Below are 20,514 nucleotides of genomic sequence, written 5' to 3' on the forward strand. Positions count from 1 at the left end.
AGAAGAGTTAAATAACATGTAGTTTCAAAAAAGAAATGAATTTTGTAAATGAAGTGATCTAATTAAATTGATCCTAAGGCTAGGATTATTGATATCTTTAAGAAACCACTGCTTCTTAACTGAGTTTTTGGTGGTAAGTTGTGATACAGTTTATCTTTGCTCCCAATCACACACCTCCTCTCTTTCAAAAGTGTATTAAGAGAAGCCCCTCCTTGCCAAGTTTATCTGTAGGGGTGGAGAAGCAGCCTATTAGTGGACTGAACTTTCCCATCCTATTGCCAGGCATCTTAGTGATTTCTTCTGGCCAACTAAAGGTGAATTTTTAAGGTACTTGAGGGGTTCAGTTTAGTCTCTGTGTTCCTGTCATCGGGACAGGAATTACCCAAGATGGGGGCTACCCCTTCAGCCTGGGTCCCACAATGAAAAGGCACGTGGAACTGAGCCAGCCCTCACCAAGACACGGCTCATTTACAGACCACCCAGAGGCTCATGGACAAAAGATATGGTCCTTTCATACGAACTTCCTCCTTCCTCAGCAACCTACACTCATCTTTTATGACTTTTGCTTCTTGCTTGTATTTAAAGGGATCTGCCCTAAGTCCACTAACAGGGAACTTTTCTACCCCATTCTCTACTGGCTCTGCAGCTCGTGGGACCATGCCTAGCACAGAGCAGGAACTTAGTAAATGTATGCTGAATGAAAATCATTATACTATCATTAGCAGAAATGAACCAGAATCTAGACTTCCTAATTTTTCTTTCTTATCATAATCTAAAGACTTTATAGACACAAACAGGGATATTTTAGGGTAAACTTCAAGAGACAAGGAATTTTAAGGGATTAAAAGTACAGGGATTTATATTTAAAATTATTTGCAGGTTTTCTTGAGGGAAAGAGATAGTTTGAGAATTATCCCATGGGATTGGCAGCCTTGCATACTGGAAACACGGGAAGAGAGAAACCGAGAAGAGAGTAGGTGAAAAGAAAGAAGATAGCAGGGTATGTTTTAATTTTAGACTAAAATTGTAAAGGCAATTCTACTTAGAGAAATCTTTTGCCATTTTACAGCTGCTGCTTGTAGCACAAAGAAATTATAGGGAACAGATAGAAGTTATAAGAACAAAATATTTTTTTTCTTGATTTTCTTTGAAAAATGCAAAGATGGAGAAATAAAAATATAATCAAGCAACGATGATACAATGAAGTTGTTTGCTTTCTTCAACAGTTTAAATATTTCCACAAAAATCTTATTTAAACTCCTGTTTTGTCAGCAAACTATTTAACACGTATTTGAGACCAGTGTATTCCCACCCAAGATATCATAAGTATCTAATTAGGTGGGATTCATGAGGTTGTTATCATATTAAAACTTTAAATTTCTAGAAAGTTATTGGTTATAAAAGAAAATTCTAAACTCTAATAAAATGTTAGCACCATGTCAACAAACTTCCAAATTTGAAAGTCCCTATTCCCTATGATTCTTTAATTTTATTATGCCATTTGTTGGCACAATAAAGATTAAAGTGGAATTTACTTCTATCTACCAATTGTATAAAAATAAAAGGAACAGTGCTCCAATTCCACACAGACCCAGCCACCTTAGTCATGTACTGCCCATTGTAGACATTGCCAGAGCTCTGACAGAAGCATCGAGCATACAACCCTTTGACCAGAAAACACTTACAAGCAGCCTCTTATCTAGGTTGGCTTTTCTCAAAGACGAGGTAACAGAGTTGGCATCTTTTTCTGCCATCCATGCTTTAAAAAGCTTGACAGCGAATGAGGCTGCAATGCCTGTTAAAACACAATGGAGAATTACATTTCTTCTATAAGCAAAACTCCTTGTGAAGATGCAAAAAGCAATGTTTCTTCCTAGGTTTCCTGAAATAGGGAAAAACTAAGTCAACTAATTGCTGATAAAGGGGGCCAGTAAAAGAACTAATAGTGACAGATATGAGTATAGCTATGATGAACATGTATCATCTACTTTACTTTTTGTAAAAAGTGTTTAAAAATATCTTGAGTTAAGCTATCAAGGCTCTTTCAAGTTAAACTCTTCTGGATTTTAAATAATGGTTATTAAGCTAGTTATGGTAATCAGAAAACCACTCAATCACATGTCCACAATTACATTATGACTTATCTCCAAAGAGAAATAATCAGATAACTAGGAAATAGTTTTTTTCTGTAAACACTTCAAATTTCTAAATTTATGTTGCATTAATTTAATGAAGACTTAAGGTGTAGCTGAAATATTTAAGTGACTTTTCTTTTTTTTTTTTTTTTTGAGACAGAGTCTCACTGTGTTGCCCCGGCTAGAGTGAGTGCCGTGGCGTTAGCCTAGCTCACAGCAACCTCAAACTCCTGAGCTCAAGCGATCCTCCTGTCTCAGCCTCCCGAGTAGCTGGGACTACAGGCATGTGCCACCATGCCCGGCTAATTTTTTCTATATATATTTTTAGCTGTCCATATAATTTCTATTTTTAGTAGAGATGGGGTCTCGCTCTTGCTCAGGCTGGTCTCGAACTCCTGAGCTCAAACGATCCGCCCACCTCGGCCTCCCAGAGTGCTAGGATTACAGGCATGAGCCACCGCGCCCGGCCTTAAGTGACTTTTCTTAAGTTCTCACTATTGTATGTGGCCTAAGCAGCCTCTCTATTTTCCTTATCTCCTTTCCTGATAGAATTCCCATTTTTTCCAGGCCAAGTGACTTTTGATTAGTCTAAGTCCTGGCACCACCTCATTCTGCATATCAGTTTAGCAATTTCAGCTCAAGCTCATCTGCCCATGGCACTTCCTTGGCATTTGCTACTAGACCTGCATTAGTCATGTGGCTTGTGCCAGCCAATCAACTGAAGGGAAGATAAATTTCCCTGTATTCAGGAGGAGGGATCTTTCACTGAACCAGAACCAGGAAACATATACGATAACTGTACCACCAGACATCTTATATTGATGAGGGGCACCATCCTTGGCATGAAGTTGGCATGGTAATAGGAAAAAATACATGAGTCCTAACTGATATTGCTATTCACTCTGAAGTCTGCCCTACTTTAATATGCTGGGGAACTTTATGTTAACAACTTTTTAATTTGTTTTAATATGAATTTTTAACATTATCATCAGCTCATAAAATGAGTATCAAATTTAATGTAAATTTATGTAATTCAGCTCAAATCAAATTAATGCTAGGCCTTAGTCTGTGTTGTAAGTAAAGAAAATAGAGTATGCTCAAAACTAAGAGTCTGAAATCTTGATTTAAACTGATCACTTTGTATTAAAAGTGGCCCTTGGTGGAAAGTTGGGGAAATTTCTTTGTAGTCACTCTTCTCCTGGGTAGGATGGTCCCATTCTCCCTTGGCCAATTGTTACATGGGTGTTGGGGAACGGTATAAGTCCCTTTTTCTCATTAGAAAGCAAGTGTTTAAACCTCTAGTTTCTAAAGATGGTGGAGTTTGAGGAAAATCTATATGACACAGGCAGTGTGTTATTTCCATAGCAAAGGCATTTTTCTCCTCTCCCTCGACCCTGACATCTTACTATAAAAATTTTCAAACATAAAGAAAAGTTACACTCATATACCCACCATCTGTTTCTATAACTGTTGATATTTTGCTTTATTCCCTTTATCCCATATCTACCATGTATCTATCCAATAATGTAATTTTTGGACACATTCAAAGGAAATTGCAGACATCACTTAGGCTTTTAATACAACTAGAAAGGCCATTATTTTATGTTATGGTGGCTAGGAAAATATAATTCATGTTTAATGATTATGTTCTACCTGTATTTTATGTGTAAAATGGCTAATAGCATAAATAAGATGTGTGACATATTGAATTCTCTTCAGGAAAACTTTAAAATGTCATAATATTAATAACATACCATCAACACTTACAGAGCCTGTACTGTGATAAATCTGAGCTATTTTAAGCCAAAAACTATTGAGAATCTTGGAATAATACCATTTGACTCTTGATGTACTATTCTTTTCTTAGCTACAAGAAAACTATAACCCCTTTCACTAGAGGCATGAATGAGGCTGGGACTTCATATATGTAGGAGGAAAACTTTTTAAGTTCTCAGAAGAAACAGATCTTCTCACAAAAGCTCTTTTAATTTATTTTTAAGGAAAAATAACTGTGTTTTGTGTTGGATTATTATTTGAATGTCATTATCCTCCTACAAGGAAACAGCCCCCTTTTGTTTCATTCTACAACCATATCATGGTATGCATGCCTGTCAAACTCGTTTAATGCCTTAAAATTGAAACAAGCCTCTTTCTAATGTAGCAGTCTTAACTTTTTTCCCAAAACCGAGACTATGAGTATCTTAATTGTGTGATCAAAACGAACATCTAAGCATCAGTTTCCCCACACCTTGACGGGAAACGGTTTAGAAGAAGGGTCCTATTTGGGGGACAGTTTTAAATGTGAAGGGGCATTTTTGGTCATTACAATAAATGGAGGTGGGAGTTACAGCCTGGCCTTTTGTGTCTGAGGGCCAAAAGATTAAATGTCCCACAAAGCACAATGCAGTCCCTCACAATGAAGCACTGCCCCTATAAAATATGCCAAGAGCACCTAAGTTGAAAGAAATAGTTTGTACCAGATCCCTTTCAGGGTATTTGACCTAGGTGTTGAGTTTTATAGCTAAGATTTTAATTTGCTAACAGTCTTTCTTTGTACGTCTTTGTACAAGTGTACATATTGTTTCTTCTAACACATACACTCCTTTTATTATTTGAAGGAATATATACACACATACATATTCTCTTACATGAAGGATGGGTAGTAGATGACACTAAAAAGAGCCACTGGAATTGTTCTAACTATCTGTGGCTTTACTTTGCTTTGGACATGCACCAGGTGAGAGAACGGCAGCATCATTACCTTCTTTGACTAAGCTGTCGGTGAAGAGACTGGTGAGGATGGTGGCAGGCAGGGTGCCGTTGCCCAGCAGTATCCCCGACAGCATTGCCAACTTTGTCTGCTCTGTTTCGGAAAAGGCTTTAAGGAAGAGGAGAAGCTGTGGGTCAAACAAAAGAAACCATGTCTATAATGCAAAGGACGAAAGTAGGAAGATAACAAACAGCACGTACAGCCACGGCTCCGTGGCACAACACGCAGTAGGGCACATGCAAAGCACAGCTGTTCACTGGAAACAGATATGTTCAATTATAAATTGGTTGCTATGGAAAATGACTTTTTCAGGCATAGTTCCTTTCTTCTAAGCTCACTTATACAGGGCTGTAGCTAACACTCATGGGAAGGAAAAGAGACATTTGGAGAACATGTGAATAGATAAATAATTTACATTTGACTATGCGCATGAAAAACGATAAATATACACAATGGATATAATGTTTACTGAAATATATTATCTTTGATTTTTTTTTTTTTACTTCTTTGGGTGACCCCATCTATTTTGCTATATGTACTCCTTTTCTTTGAAAAATAGAATTTTTATGGCAAAAAAAAAAAAAAACAGTCAATGTTAACCTTTTGATATCTGATATACACTTTTCTGAGCTCACGGCATGTAAGAGTATTCAGAGCAATACTGCCGAAGGAGAGAGGATTTTTCTAAGTTCTTGATGCTCTTTTTAAAATATTTAGATTCCAACCTGGTATTTCTTGTATCATATAGTTTTACCACCAGCTTTGGTGATGGGGCAATGAAAGACATGAAGTAAAGGAAGTTCCAAAACAAGCTGTAGAAAGTTCTCTGATGTGAGTGGGAAAGAGAATTTTGGAGGGGTAATGAGTGAGCGAAGATGGTTCTTGGGTCCCAGTGCTCCAATTCGCTTCCCCTAAGAGAAGGAGAACTGAAACAGTAGCAATCCCAGAAAATTCCAATGCAAGTCAAAGCAAAGGAGATGATAGCCCACTTCTTATTTTGAATTGTAAAAGTAGTCAGTCTTAGCTGCTCTCCTCTGCCTTGTGCTTTGATTCTGCTATGTTCTCTATTTCACCAGTTGTTAGGCATGCCACTGAGATGCCCTCGGGGCCACTATCACTACAGAGACCTTGCTGATTTTCCATTACTTGTACTAATGAAAAGTCATTGGCACTGATATAAACTGAAATGCTCACATCCTAATGATATGATTCTTCCACTAACTTTATGAGGTGGGTAGGACAATATTAATTTACTATCCCCCAACAAATGAAGGATTATTATGCTACAGAGACGTTATGTGACTTTCCAAATATTTACATTATTAGTAAGTGACAAAACTAGAACCAAACCAGCCCGTTTGATTTCTAATTTATACCTATTAAATTCTCAACAAATTAAAAAGACGTCATGTCTATGTGTCAGGGAGTGAGAGAATGAGGGTATAGAAGACTAAAACTCCAGGAAGCACCAGGAATGGGGTACAGTAAACTAACACAAAAGACAATTCTTATCAATTTGGCCTTTTCCCTCACTATAAAAATGAAGAACAGATAAAAGTGAACAATAAAAAATTGCCCCTAAAATTAAGTTTTAATGTTACTTCTTTAAAGCACATTCATGACTCATATTCACAGAAAACATACTTGATCATAATGAAATAAGATAAAAATTAATCATTCTTTTAAAAATAATAATCACATTGCTCAATTATATTGGTCAACATTAAATTGGGATGCATGTTTTACAACAGAGCTGGCCTTTAAAGATGGAAATACTATGAAAAAAAATACTTCTTGAGAGTGTATTCACCATATGAATGAAAGAGTTAAGAAAGTTTTCAAGGTTTAGATGAACTGTGAGGAGTAAAAACATGATTGATATTAATAGACAAAGCAATGCTTAATTGATTTGAACTTTGTATCATTTTTTTCCTCAACATTTCCATTCCTTTATTTAATCAAGCTCTTATTATTTTCTGAGGACCTGGCAGTCCATTAGAACCATTTTTTGCCATTTAAAATTCTTTCATATTTAATACATCATTTTTGAACAAAATCAAACAATGTCAAATAATATAAACATGTAAAAAAAAATACTCTAATTCAACCCCCTAAGAATTAACATTACCAGTTTGATGTATGTCCTTCCAGATTTTTTAATACACTTATATATAACTTGCCCAAGGTCAAACTACTACCAAGTATTTGTTCTGCACCTTGCCTTTTCACTTAATTTGTCATGGACATTTTCCCTTATCAATTCATGTAATTATGCCTCATTCTTTAAAAGACTGCATAATATTCTACTGTTATGGAGAAACCATAATTTAACCAGTCTCCATTAGTAGGAAATTGGTTAGTTAAATTATGGTATTTCAAAATGTGATGTCATCTTTGTACATATAGCTTTATATATCCATGCTAAAGGAGTCTTATAAATGGGACAGCTGGATCGTGGATTATGGAAATTTTTTTAAATGACTTTACTGCCAAATTGTTCTTCAGTATTATATACAGAATCACTTTGAACAGGGGGAAGTAAGTAAATTGCAAGTAGATGTTATGGTTACTTTCTTCGTGTGGTTTATACTTTAGGCTGATGTCTAAAATTCAAAACAATGACAAAGCAACATATAAATCTGTAACAAGTTAATACAGTGAGTGCTATATATAAATACAGAGTTACAAACTAGTAAAAAGAAGACTATTTTAAGAAGATGCTACTGTTCATTTGGCTTCTTATCAGAGGCCATTTACCATGCTACCCACCTAACATGTTATCTCATTTATTCCCACAATAAACATAAGGTATATACGCTTATTATAGCTATTTCACCCATGGAAAAAGCACTGAGATTTATACTCATATGCTTTATCTACAAATATGTGCTTTTATCCCTTTTGCTAAATTGTGTCTTCTAAACTAAAGAATTTTATTGAGCATTAGCTGCTGTGTTATGCTCTTTCATGGGCTTTAACTAATTAAATCAACTTTATCTTGATTCTTGCCTTGATATATTTATCTTTGTATCTCAAAATCTCTAGTTTTCATTTTAACCTCTGTGAGGCCAGAGATCATATTCTGTAAGACTACTCCTATTGAACAAAGCAAACTATGTCACATTAAATATTAATGGGAAAAGTCCTCCACAGTCACATATTTCCTCCTATAGCTATTAGCTAATGTCCTATCATACTCATTCACTTATTTATTATAACAAACATTTATTAAAAACTTACTACGTACGTGGCACTTTGGAACTATCATTATATATGTAAAATTTTTGCACCCTCCCCCTTTCATTACTTTAAATAGGCATTATATTTGAGTTTTACCTTTTTCATTTCATCCTCAAATGCCTTTTCCAAATACTTATATCTCCTGATGAGTTTATTGAAGACCTAAATATAAAACAGAACCATTAAATACTGCGTAAACAATTTAAAAAGGCATAGAAAAAAGGTATAGAAACTCACCATAACTACACCACAGATCTATAATAATAAAAATGCATAAATGAGCTCACACTGTGGTATGAGAACTACAAGTTCAATTACTATGACCTAGGGACAAAAACAGGCTCAAAATGCACACAAAGGATAAAACAAACTCATTCAAGAATATAACAGGTAGAAAAACAAAAAACAACTTTGATGAAAATAAAATGAATGTAATTTCTAAACGACGAGATGCAGATTGAAAATAACTGAGAGTGAAAGACATAATCACTTAGATAATGACATGATGGGGAGGAAAGCACAGCGCAGAGGAGATTACGCTCCAGGTGGGCAACAGTCATGTTTTCAGCAGATAAGCAAAAAATGTTATAACTTCCTGGCAATAAAGGATTACTGGCCCCCACAATCCAGTTAGAACTCTGAAGCAGGGTTTGCAATCACATCAATGAGATTCTAGACTGCTTTGTAAGTGAAATTGTGTCGTTAGTTAAATGGGGATTTTGTAAATGTTGGTTATTTTAATAACTGTGGGAATGATTTCTTAATTTGGTTCTTTTCTCTTCTATCCACATGCTCTACTCTTACTTATAACTTTTGGAGTGATGACCTAGGCAGAGAATTAATATGCAATAATAAGAAGAAATAAATTGTATTAAAATCCTACAAATTTTATTTCCAACTTAATGCTAATACTCACATATTGCTTAATATGATTATTAACAGAAAAAAGAATTCTCCTTATCCAAGAATAACTATCTAAATTTCCATAGGTAAATGTCCATATAGGAAAGCAAAAGCCAAACTACAAAAGCATTGTCTAATGAGGTAACAGTTTATAAAATTAATCTCCATTCAAATTTCCTTTTCCAACTAACTTCTCTCTCTGCCTGACCACCCCATTGACTAGGATTTTCTGTCAGTCCGTAAGTATGCAATAATTTTTAAATTTAAATACAATAATACATCAAAGGGTCATTCATCTAATATCTATATTTCATATGAAAAATAAAATCAATTATAACAAGAAACTATGCTATTTAGATATAACGAAGAGGCAAATTTCATATCTTTTTGTTTATGGGAGCAGCTGTACTGACTTTTCTTCCAGGCCTTCTTATTTTTCTTTCCCTTGGAATATAAATAATAATACATCTTGTATTTGTGTTAATTAGATCTTAAAAAAAAATGTGGTGGGGAGGGTAAGGCAGACGTTATCATTATTTGCAGACCCGGCAACTGCTATTAAGCATCAAAGCAGGAATAAGAAGTTAGAAATTGTGATCCCTAGTGAACTGCCCTTATCTAATGTATGAAAAGGTGAGTGGGACATTTTAAAGGATCAGTTTTGAATTGAGAATATTTACTCCAGTATACACCTTCTCAAGGTGTTTAAAGTCATTCCATACATAGTAGAAGCAAAGATGTTTGGAGGAACAGGTTAGAGCCTGGCCCACTGAATCTCGCCTGCTTAACCTTTTGCTCTGTTTAAAAAATATTTTCTTTGTGTTTATTTGTTATACATTTCTTAAACATAAAAAAGGAGAGGAATATCTTTGCTAAAAATAATATGTAATTAAAAATCATTTTTAAGAGTTTAAAATCCCTACTGGCCACATATTTCAAATTATTTTGCTTAGCATGTCTTATACATTTTAATAAAGACATGGTTTCTATCATCTGAAATGCCATCACTTAGCCATAGTTAATTCATGGGTCCCTTTCATCTAATATACTGAAATGTGTATAACAAGTCCTGTTGCCCTAAGACTTGCCCTAATTAGTTGAGTTGGGAGTAACCACTGACTTCTAGGAAGAGTCAGTAATAGAATCAGAATAGGAACATGCCAACCTTAAGCTGACTAGTCATGATGCCTATGTTCAGCTGCATAAAGTAATGTCTAATAGGTTGTTCCATTTTACACTCCCCTCACTTCCTGACCTTTACTATGGCTAAAGACTTAATTTTTCTCTAATGCATGTAAAATTATATCGCACGATTTTAATTTAAATTTACCTAATGACTAATGAGTTTGAAGAAACACGTCTCCCATGTTTTTTTGGGATTTGTATTTCTTCTTCTATGAAATGCCTGTATGTATCTTTTCCTAATAGGCTGTGTGTCTTTTTTTTATTGACTTACAGGTTTCCATTTAATTTAGATATGAATCTATTGCAGGTTTTAAGCATTATAAATATCTTCTTGCCTCTTTCTTTTTAATAGCTACATAGTAGTCTATTAATACCAACTACCAAACTTTATTTAACCAGTCCTTTGTTGATTTTATATTGTTTTCATTCTTTGATATAATCACAGGCAATACAACAATGATTACCACTGTATGTGTTGTTTCACACATGGGCAGGATGAAGTCCTATAAGTGAAATTACTGAGTTAAAGGGAATGTGCAGTCTTAGTTTTGAGAGACAGTACAAAACTGCTTTCCATAGACGTAGGACCAATTTATACTCCCACCAGAAATTGCTGTGAGCATGTGGTTCCCCATGAGAGGTAAAAATAAATAAATAAGTAAATAAAAACAAAAAAGATATCTTCTTATAGTTTTAATGCCCATTGTCTAATTAAGAGTGCCACTGAGTATCTTTTCATACATTTATATTCCTATTTAAAAAGTGGGCTGTAGAGTTTCTGAACCTAAATGTTTTCCTTAATACTGTTCAAATGCTTCCCCTTCGAACACAATGGTAATCTCTCAATGACAAGCTCTACCTGAGCATAGTTTCGGATGGTTTCATGATCTTCATTTGCTGAAAACACACAGTGGTTGGTCTTCTTGGTCTTGTCACCATCATCTATGCGTGTTCCTCCAGGGGCTGAAAAGAGAAAGATAATCACAGTTAGGATAATAGTAAAAATTGAGAATAGCCTTTGAAGAACAGATCAATTCTGACACATCAAGTAAAACAATGAAAGTAGATGTATAACCTAAGAATCACATAAAATTTCAAAGAATGATGTGCATATGTAGATGTATAGATCTTGCTGTATTTTTGTTTATGTTTATAATATACTATGCATTGGTTGTTCCATTTCATACTAACACATTCTTGTTCTATATCCTTGCCATCACCAGATCCTGTAAGTCTGGTTTTTTCTGATGTATTAATATACTAGCCCCCAATTTGTTGCCGCCCAACTGGGTTGTACTGTCCGCTGCACAGAGAAGAGCCAAGACACTTAGGTGGTCAGGAGACTGCCCTTGCAATGGAGAAAGGGTTTAATTTTTCAGAGCACTAAGCAGGGAGATAGGAGGAATTTCTCAAATCTGCCTCCCTGAGTATTTGGGAGAAAGGGTTTTTAAAGATAGTTTGGTGGGCCAAAGATTAGGCAATTGGGTCTGTTAATTGGCTGGTTTCAGGGTGGAACCATAGGGGTGTGGAAATTGTCTTTTGTTGAGCAGGTTCTTGGGTGGGGGTCATGTAATACCACCAGTTGAGTCAGTTCCTTGGTATGGGCCCCTGGTCTGCATGGGTCAGCCCTCCTACTGGAATTCAGGGCCTGGAAGATATCTCACAAACTACCTTTAGGCTTCGAAAAGGTGATGTTATCTATGGAGAAAGTTAAGAGTCTTTATGACCACCAGCTATGTGACTCCAGAGCAGTAATTATAGAGAAGCAAATAGGGGGACAGTGGCTGATTATTATCATTACTTTTAGCTAGGCCTGTGCCTTCGCTGAGTTTTATGCCCTTACCACAGTTCTTGCTTTGTACCTCTTTGTTGATTTGTAAAAGGCGGTTTTAATTTATAGTCTTAACCATGAAAACTAAAATAATAACCTTTAATCAGTGAAATTAATTCCATTATTCCTAATGCAATTCAAGATGTTTTCCACTTCAGGACATGGTTCTCTTTTCAGACTTGATGATGTCTTGCTGGAGTCTAGTTCATCAACTATAGAGTGGACCAGAATTGACTCTTACAGATCTTTTTGGCTTCTACTTGGGTGGCCATTAACATTGTTCCCTCCTTCACTACCCAGCTACCCATGCACGGTTGAGCAGTCTGCACTGATTCCTTACCATTTGTATTTGATTGCTCAACAGGCATGTTGGCCAGGAGAGTATTTTATTCTCTCCCATCCTTTTCCCCCATGGACTAAATGGACCAGAACAAAAGAATGCCTTTTTCCTCCAATTCAGCTTTCCATATTCAAAGGCTCCTGCTGTAATTTTCAACTGTTACTAGCATCGGTTGATTAGGAGAATGGAATCAGAACACAATGGTATTTCTGTTTTCTGATTTGACTTCACTATAATTAAGGTAGAAAATTTGAGCAGGCCAAGTGAGTTGAAAAGACAAACACTGTCTTCCATTCATTAGCCACTCCTGTTATTTGTGTTTTAGTGTATAACTGCCTTGATTTAACTTGTGATTTCAGATCTCTGAATGAAAGGGAACACATATAGCCACCTTTGTTAGTAGACATAGGCGAATGAGAATTCAGTTTAGTTATATTCTCGTTAGCCTATCACTTTCTCTATGGGCTTCAGATTCCAGCACACAATTTTGTAAGTAAATTAGTTTTTGGAGGAGTCAGCTCCTTCAGGAGTCTATTTTCACTGAATTAATTTATGCATGAGATTTAATTAGCCCTTTTAAATGAATACAGCCACCTGGAACAAAATTTTATGAAGATGATAATCTTTAAAAACTCTGGGCTAATTATTCCTACCTGATAGAAATTACATAACTGAAAAGTCTGGTTTTGAAACTGTAGACTTTTCTCTTAATAGCTAGTTTTAAAAGTTACATTCTTATACAGAAAACTAATTGCACATTAATAATATTGCTACAGCTTGCATTATAAATTTTTTTCCTGATATTGGGACCAACTATTAGCTGCTATTTCTAACGTTTTTGCAGTGCCTGCCATTTTCCTCAAGGTATAAGTAAAAGTAAAATATTTCTTGTAAGTACTATAGAAAGGGTAAAATTGAAAGACCAAGATGGCAGTTGTTTTAAGAACAATGAGAGAAAGTAAATTTGTGTGTGTGTGTGAAGAAAATTCCTACATACTTAATAATTAAACAGTGTTCCTATAAAAAAGAATGCATCTCGGCTGGGTGCGGTGGCTCACGCCTGTAATCCTAGCACTCTGGGAGGCTGAGGCGAGTAGATCACTTGAGGTCAGGAGTTCAAAACCAGCCTGAGCAAGAGCGAGACCCCGTCTCTAATAAAAATAGAAAAATTAGCCAGGCATGGTGGCATGCACCTGTAGTCCCAGCTACTCCGGAGGCTGAGGATTGCTTGAGCCCAGGAGTGTGAGGTTGCTGTGAGCTGAGCTGACACCACAGCACTCTAGCCTGGGCAACAGAGTGAGACTCTGTTTCAAAAAAAAAAAGAATGCATCTGACTGGCTTCATTCATTATATCATACGTCTGATCTCAGGAGACATCTAGGGTTGTACAGCCTATGCTAAGTAAGTCATACCAAAAGCTTTGCTCTACCTTCTTCTTGAATATATGGACATAGAGCGAAGAAGTGAAATCTGGGCTGCAGAGAGAAATATGCTGATCATGGTAAATGAAGCTTTGAAATAATCAATGCAGAATGTACACATAATTCAATATGGGGGAGTCACGTAAGTAGTGGCATCTAGAGACATGGGAGGGGGTCTAGGTGGTCTCATGTAAGGGAAGAAAATCAAGTAGTTCAGGAATGACGGAAGCATCAACAGTGCTACCTGGAGGTCACTCAGGACTGAAAAGGGACCATCTGACAGACTAACGTATTTATGTGTGATTTAAAGAAGAACCAAAAGTCATTGAAAATTATTCTTCCATGGAGTTTACCAGTGTGTTGAGAAAAATATGCCATAGTTAATGAAATACGAAAAGCCAATAATCATATTAGTAAATGTTCAATTCCACTATTAACTTAAAAATTTTGAATGTAAATATTTATCACTAACCTAATCCACAAAGATGTAAAAAGCTGACAGAATTGAGTACCTCACATTGCTAAAGGACTCAAGCTTTTTGACAAAATGTTAACTAGAACATTCCTTTAAAAGGCTGGCTTTCTCGGATAGGTAGATATAGATAGATACAGATATAAATATCTCCATCCTTTAATCCATTAATCCTTCGCTAAGTAGATAAATATAAGACCACAAAGATAAGTATACACAGACACCGATGACATTGTTGTTTATAACAACAAAAAATGGAATCAACTTAAAAATTCTTTAACATCAGTTTGGCTTTAATTCTTTTTAGAGTCATACAGTGTTACACTCATGAGTGTGAAAAGTAACAACATATTCCTGAATGAATATAAATTAGCATGTACAGTATCATATTTGTATAAGATCACCCCATTTTCAAAAGTTTGTGAGGTAAAGAGATTTCTAGAAGGGAATTAACCAAAATATTAACAATGATTATCTCTGCGTATTGGCATTTGAACACACCATATATAGCTGTTATACTTGGACTTAAATTACCTACAGTGATATGTGGTGGAAACCAGCAATGCAGAACTACAGGGGACTTGGTAATTTATGGAGCCATTTAGCATAACAGATAGCTTGAAATAAGAGCCCAGAGAAAAAGGAATTTAAGGGTGGCTCCACCTCAAAATGGAGGAATGTACACACTCTGTCTCAAAGCCAAAGAAGGTTGCCTCAAGCAGTGTTTCTCAAGAAAAGGCACTGATGGCATTTTGGGCAGGGCAGTCCTGCATTGCATGGTATGTCCCTCGTATGGAAAGGTAGGCTGCATACCTGGCCCCCACTCTGAAGTCTTTTTAACAACCAAAACACTTCCACACGTTTGCAAATGGAAAATCACTGTCCTAGGAGATTTGACCACTTCTAGTAATTCATGGCTACCACAGGTACTAATTACAAGAAATAAGATCTAAAAGAATGACTATGAGAGGAAAAATGGGCGGTTACAATACCTAACAAACATTTGGACCAATGATTTAAGACACTTACATAGTAATCTGAAGCCTTCTTACCTAACAATGCCTCTGCTCCATAAGACGTAGCTTTTATTTTACTTTTACCTACTTTAATAATTTCTAGTCTTCTATCTTTAATTCTCCTAACTATATACTCATAATTAAAAGGATTTTTTTTAAAAACTAGGTTTGGGCTAGGCAAGATGGTTCACACCTGTAAGAAATCCCAGCACTTTGGGAGGGCAGGGCAGGAGGATCACTTTAGGCCAGGAGTTCGAGACCAGCCTGGGCACTATAGTGAGACCTTGTCTCCATAAAAAATAAATTAAAAAATTAGCCAGGCATGGTGGTATGCAGCTGTAGACCCAGCTACTTGGGAGGCTGAGGCAGGAGGATCACTTGAGTCCAGGAGATTGAGGCTGCAGTGAGTTATGAGCTATGATCCCACCACTGTACTCGAGCCTGGGTGACGACACACAGACTATGTCAAAAAAAAAAAAAAAGGAGCAGCAAGGTTCAAAAGAAAAGCTGCTATATGGCATTTGAGTTCATTATATGAGAAGGATCTAGATGACATACACTAAGTTATACGTTTCTGTAGAAATTATCTTTTTTACAGACCCTCAAAAAACATTCAAAGTCTGGGCGCGGTGGCTCACGCCTGTAATCCTAGCACTCTGGGAGGCCGAGGCGGGTGGATCGATCAAGGTCAGGAGTTCGAGACCAGTCTGAGCAAGAGCGAGACCTCGTCTCTACTAAAAACAGAAAGAAATTATCTGGCCAACTAAAATATATATAGAAAAAATAGCCGGGCATGGTGGCACGTGCCTGTAGTCCCAGCTACTCGGGAGGCTGAGGCGGTAGGATCGCTTAAGCCCAGGAGTTTGAGGTTGCTGTGAGCTAGGCTGATGCCACGGCACTCATTCTAGCCTGGGCAACAAAGCGAGACTCTGTCTCAAAAAAAAAAAAAAAAATTCAAAGATTGGGGACACTGGGAAAGTTAGCTTTTAGCAAGCAAAAAGCAAAGTGGCTACCTGTGATCAAATGTCAACAATAACCCTTGGTTCTATGCCTTGTTAACCAATAATCACCCACCATTAATACCATTCCAAATTGTAAGTTAGGCAAAAAATTTTGGATTCCCATTTGTGTTTTATATCAACTATAGTAAATACAAGCTTATAAAGATTCTATCTTATAAGGAAACACTTCAGTAGAATTGGAAATATATATATACACTACAAGAAGATGTGATAATGCATGGCTTACCAAGCATACTGCCAGCCACCAAAATATCGAAGAGTGTGTCTGCATAGCGACGATAATCTAATCTTGAGCCTGTAGAGTCCAGGAACTTGGCTACAGCTTCAAGGTCATCACCAGCTTCGTTAAGCCCCTGGACGAGTGTATCCCTGAAAACTGTGGGTTCAAATTTCTCTTTTTCATCTAAAATAAAAAATTCATAAAATTATTCCTTTGTGTATGTATCATATTCTCCAAAGAGACTAAGCGTATATTTCCTTTGTTCACAGGTCTGTATTTGATACTGTGATTATTTAAAAGTTGAAGGACAATTTAAATTTTTCTATCAGATTTCCATGCTCTGAAATTCCTTGTTTAAACATTTACTTGAATAATTTATTTCTGCTTAATATGGCCACAAAAATATTTAACTCTAATACATAATATAATCGATGATTGTCCATGCTTGTCACTTATAGGATAGGCCAATGTAATCTACTAACCCTAATCAGAGAAAAAAAATAAAGAGTATAACAATCAAAATTTAAATTTTTATTTCAACTGAGATAGAAAACCATCCACAGAGAATCACCAAAGAATACAGAAAAATATGTAGACATAAACAACAAATAAAGATTGGGAGAGGGGAAATAAGGAGAGATGTCTCTTTAAAAAGATAATTTATTCCAGAATGCTTAAATATTTAATAAATGCCATGAGCTACATATGTATATTTATAGCTTCAGAGCAGATGTTCTAAACGTTTTGGTCTTATGACCCCTTGATACTCTTAAAAAGTACTGAGGATTCCAAAGAGTTTTTTTGTTTATGGAGGGTATATCTAGGGATACTTGTTTTACTACAATTAAAACAGATAATCTTAGAATGTGTATTCATTAACATTGATAAGACCGATATAGAAAGGCGTACATCAAAGGCACAAAGGAGCTGCAATGGTGAACGGCACACATGAGTGTGGAGGAGAAGCAGTATGGTGTGCTGAGGTCAGGATTTGGAAGGAGTTATAGTCTAGGCTCTAGCTAGACTTCTTGTGGATGGTCGGGTTGGAATCAGGTCTTGAACAAAGCAGGGATCATTTAATGTTGAAAAGAAGTGAAGATGACAAACCAGAGGTCAGACTAGGAAGAACAAAATGAATATACTAAAGGTAAAGGATCGAAGATTCAATTCTAAGGACATCACCTTCCCCCACCCCGCCCCCACCCATGGAGAATAAGTCTGGAAGTTGGGAGTAAATGATGAACTCCACATTTCAAAAGAAAAAATTGTATCATAAATATCTTTAGAGAGCTAAGTGAAGATACTGCCACTAGAAAAAGAAGAAAAGGAGGAAGAGAAGGAGGAAGGGGAAGGAAAGAGAATACTATAAAAACATTTTATAAATAAAAAAAGAGTTCTTGGGAATAAAAAATAGAAAAGTGAAAAACTCAATGGAGGAATTAAAAGAAAAAGCTGAGAATATCTCTTAGGAATTGGAAAAAAAGGTCAAAGGCTTTAAAATGGTAGCAAAAGGCCGGGTGCGGTGGCTCACGCCTGTAATCCTAGCACTCTGGGAGGCCGAGGCGGGTGGATCGCTCGAGGTCAGGAGTTCGAGACCAGCCTGAGCAAGAGTGAGACCCCGTCTCTACTAAAAATAGAAAGAAATTATATGGACAACTAAAATATATATATACAAAAAAATTAGCCGGGCATGGTGGCTCATGCCTGTAGTCCCAGCTACTCGGGAGGCTGAGGCAGTAGGATCGCTTAAGCCCAGGAGTTTGAGGTTGCTGTGAGCTAGGCTGACACCACGGCACTCACTCTAGCCTGGGCAACAGAGTGAGACTCTGTCTCAAAAAAAAAAAAAAAAAAAGTAGCAAAAAAAAAAAAAGAAAAGAAAAAAGAAAAAGGGCAGATTAGTCAAATGTATAAATGTTATAATTATAATCAAAAGACAGAATGAAAAAACAAAGTAAAGGATATTATTTTAAAAATTTCAGTAAAGTTTTAAAGATTTGAAGGACATGAGTTTCCAAATAACTAGCTGATTTCCAAATAACCAGCACGATGATTGAAAGTAGATCCACACAAAGTACATTCATTATGGTGAAATTTCAGAATTCTGGGAACACAGCAACTATCTAAGGTTTCTGGGGCAAAAAAACAAGTGATATATAAGTATTAAGAAACAGACATTGAATTGCTCAACAGAAGTGCCAGGAGCTAGAAGAAGTTCTTCAGAATTCTGAGGGAAAACAATTTCCAACCTAGAATTCAAAGTAGCCCAACTTTCAAACAAGGGTAAGAGCAGAATGAACATACGTATACTGAAATATTTAAGGCCTCCAAAATAGTGAATAACTAAGGAGTAAGTTATGAGATCCCAGAAAAAAAGGGAAAAAATATGAGATAGGCAATAGTACTTTTGTGGATAATGGTGAAAGGACATTTCAAGCATTTCAGGTTGACAGCTTTACAACTGGCCTAGACAGCACTACCCGACCAGGAGAGAGTTGTTCAATATAATAATGTAATATGATATGATATAAGAATTCCTTTAATACTATCATTGCCATAACTCCTGAAATGTTTTGTATTTAGAGATTTATATAACCACAAAGGGAAAGGTTAGGATTGGATAGTTCTAAGGCACAAAAAACTAGGAGGGGGACAAAAAAGAAAAATTACTACATTTATTAAATTCAGAGATAACAAAATGACATTCAGAAAAAGAAAAGCAATCAAATAACAGTTCATTGGTGAATAGCATGTATAAAGTGACAGTAATATAAACCCTAGACACTGGCCTAGCTGAAATTATGACAGAATGAGGGAACACAGAAGGACAGCAGGTGTGCAGGTGGGGAGGGCAGTGAAAAAGAGCTGAATCCTCACCTTCCACAATAGTAAGTTCACGCTTACTGCTTCCAACAGAAAAACCAAGAAATAGCCACACCATGTGCCTCCACAACTTTGATAAAATTAAAAACTATTATTTAAAAACCACACAGCAACTGCTTACTTTGTACAGACTGACTACTCCTAGTCGTCTAACAAAAGGGATGGGTTGTAAGTGGTTAACATCGATGACATCAGCATCAGAACCAGAGAAGAATGGCATGCCCAGTACCAGTCAGAGTCACGCAGCATACCATAAAGACACACATAAATTAACTGGAACAATATTCATCGTGAACAAGAGATAAAAAGTCCTTTTGATGCTTTAAGCAAAACATTATGCAGCCAAGAACATGCAAATGTTGACTGCAGAAAAAATATAATTAGAGTCTTGTTTTGTAGAGGGGGAGGAAAATGGATGAGAACTCTAGAAGAATATATTATGTGGAGCTGGAGGAGGGGATAACTGTGTCTCTACACAAGAGGAACCCACTGGCAAGCAAGGAAAACCTCATCTCCTACTTAGGGTCTCTAGCTAATTGGTAATTCTCCTTCCCCCTTGGAGAAAGATATTTTCTTTCCTATACTATGAGAATAAAAGTAAAAAGACCACAAGCTGTTTATTAAGTCTTATGACCAGCTTCCAAAATCGACTGGGGCCATCCCCACAAGGGCACTACAACGTGCTTGGATGTTGACTCAGGCGGTAGAACAGATTTTAATGATTTCGAAAATACAAATGGAGACATTGGGAAATATAAGTTGGTAAATAAGGAAAATCCCAGACTATGCCAAGAATCCAAGCTGAGGACTTTGTTTTGAATTTAAGAGACAACTTAAAAACTTGTTTGTAAAAAGGCCTTTATCCTCTCATTATAATTTTCCAAAAGAATTGCCAAGAAACAGAAAAAGGAAGATAGCATATCATGGCCAAAGATATTTCAACAGACAGCAATAAGGTGTTAGATCGAAATGACCACTTATAGCTTGGGAATGTTAAAAAGTTATAGTGGCATGATAATTCTTTTACAGAGTAAAAAAAGCTCCTATCTACTGAGACTAAGAGCCCATCAAGAGGAATA

The 20,514-nt window shown here is 36.3% G+C and overlaps 1 protein-coding gene across 3 annotated transcripts in view; it reads right to left on the minus strand.

Moving 5' to 3' along the window:
* Positions 1 to 20,514, minus strand: part of BZW2 (basic leucine zipper and W2 domains 2) — a 58,018-nt gene that overhangs the window by 14,034 nt on the left and 23,470 nt on the right. For 2 of the 3 annotated variants that reach the window (XM_069461518.1, XM_069461519.1), the window contains exons 3-7: positions 16,562 to 16,738; positions 11,093 to 11,196; positions 8,242 to 8,307; positions 4,897 to 5,032; positions 1,686 to 1,795 (exon numbers count right to left, since the gene is read on the minus strand). In XM_069461518.1, the coding sequence (XP_069317619.1) occupies positions 1,686 to 1,795; positions 4,897 to 5,032; positions 8,242 to 8,307; positions 11,093 to 11,196; positions 16,562 to 16,738 (593 nt within the window). The remainder of the gene's footprint in view (positions 1 to 1,685; positions 1,796 to 4,896; positions 5,033 to 8,241; positions 8,308 to 11,092; positions 11,197 to 16,561; positions 16,739 to 20,514) is intronic. The other variant, XM_069461520.1, reaches the window with a different exon arrangement.

The sequence above is a fragment of the Eulemur rufifrons genome, chromosome 29 (assembly GCF_041146395.1).
Source record: "Eulemur rufifrons isolate Redbay chromosome 29, OSU_ERuf_1, whole genome shotgun sequence".
Classification (NCBI taxonomy): Eukaryota; Metazoa; Chordata; class Mammalia; order Primates; family Lemuridae; genus Eulemur; species Eulemur rufifrons.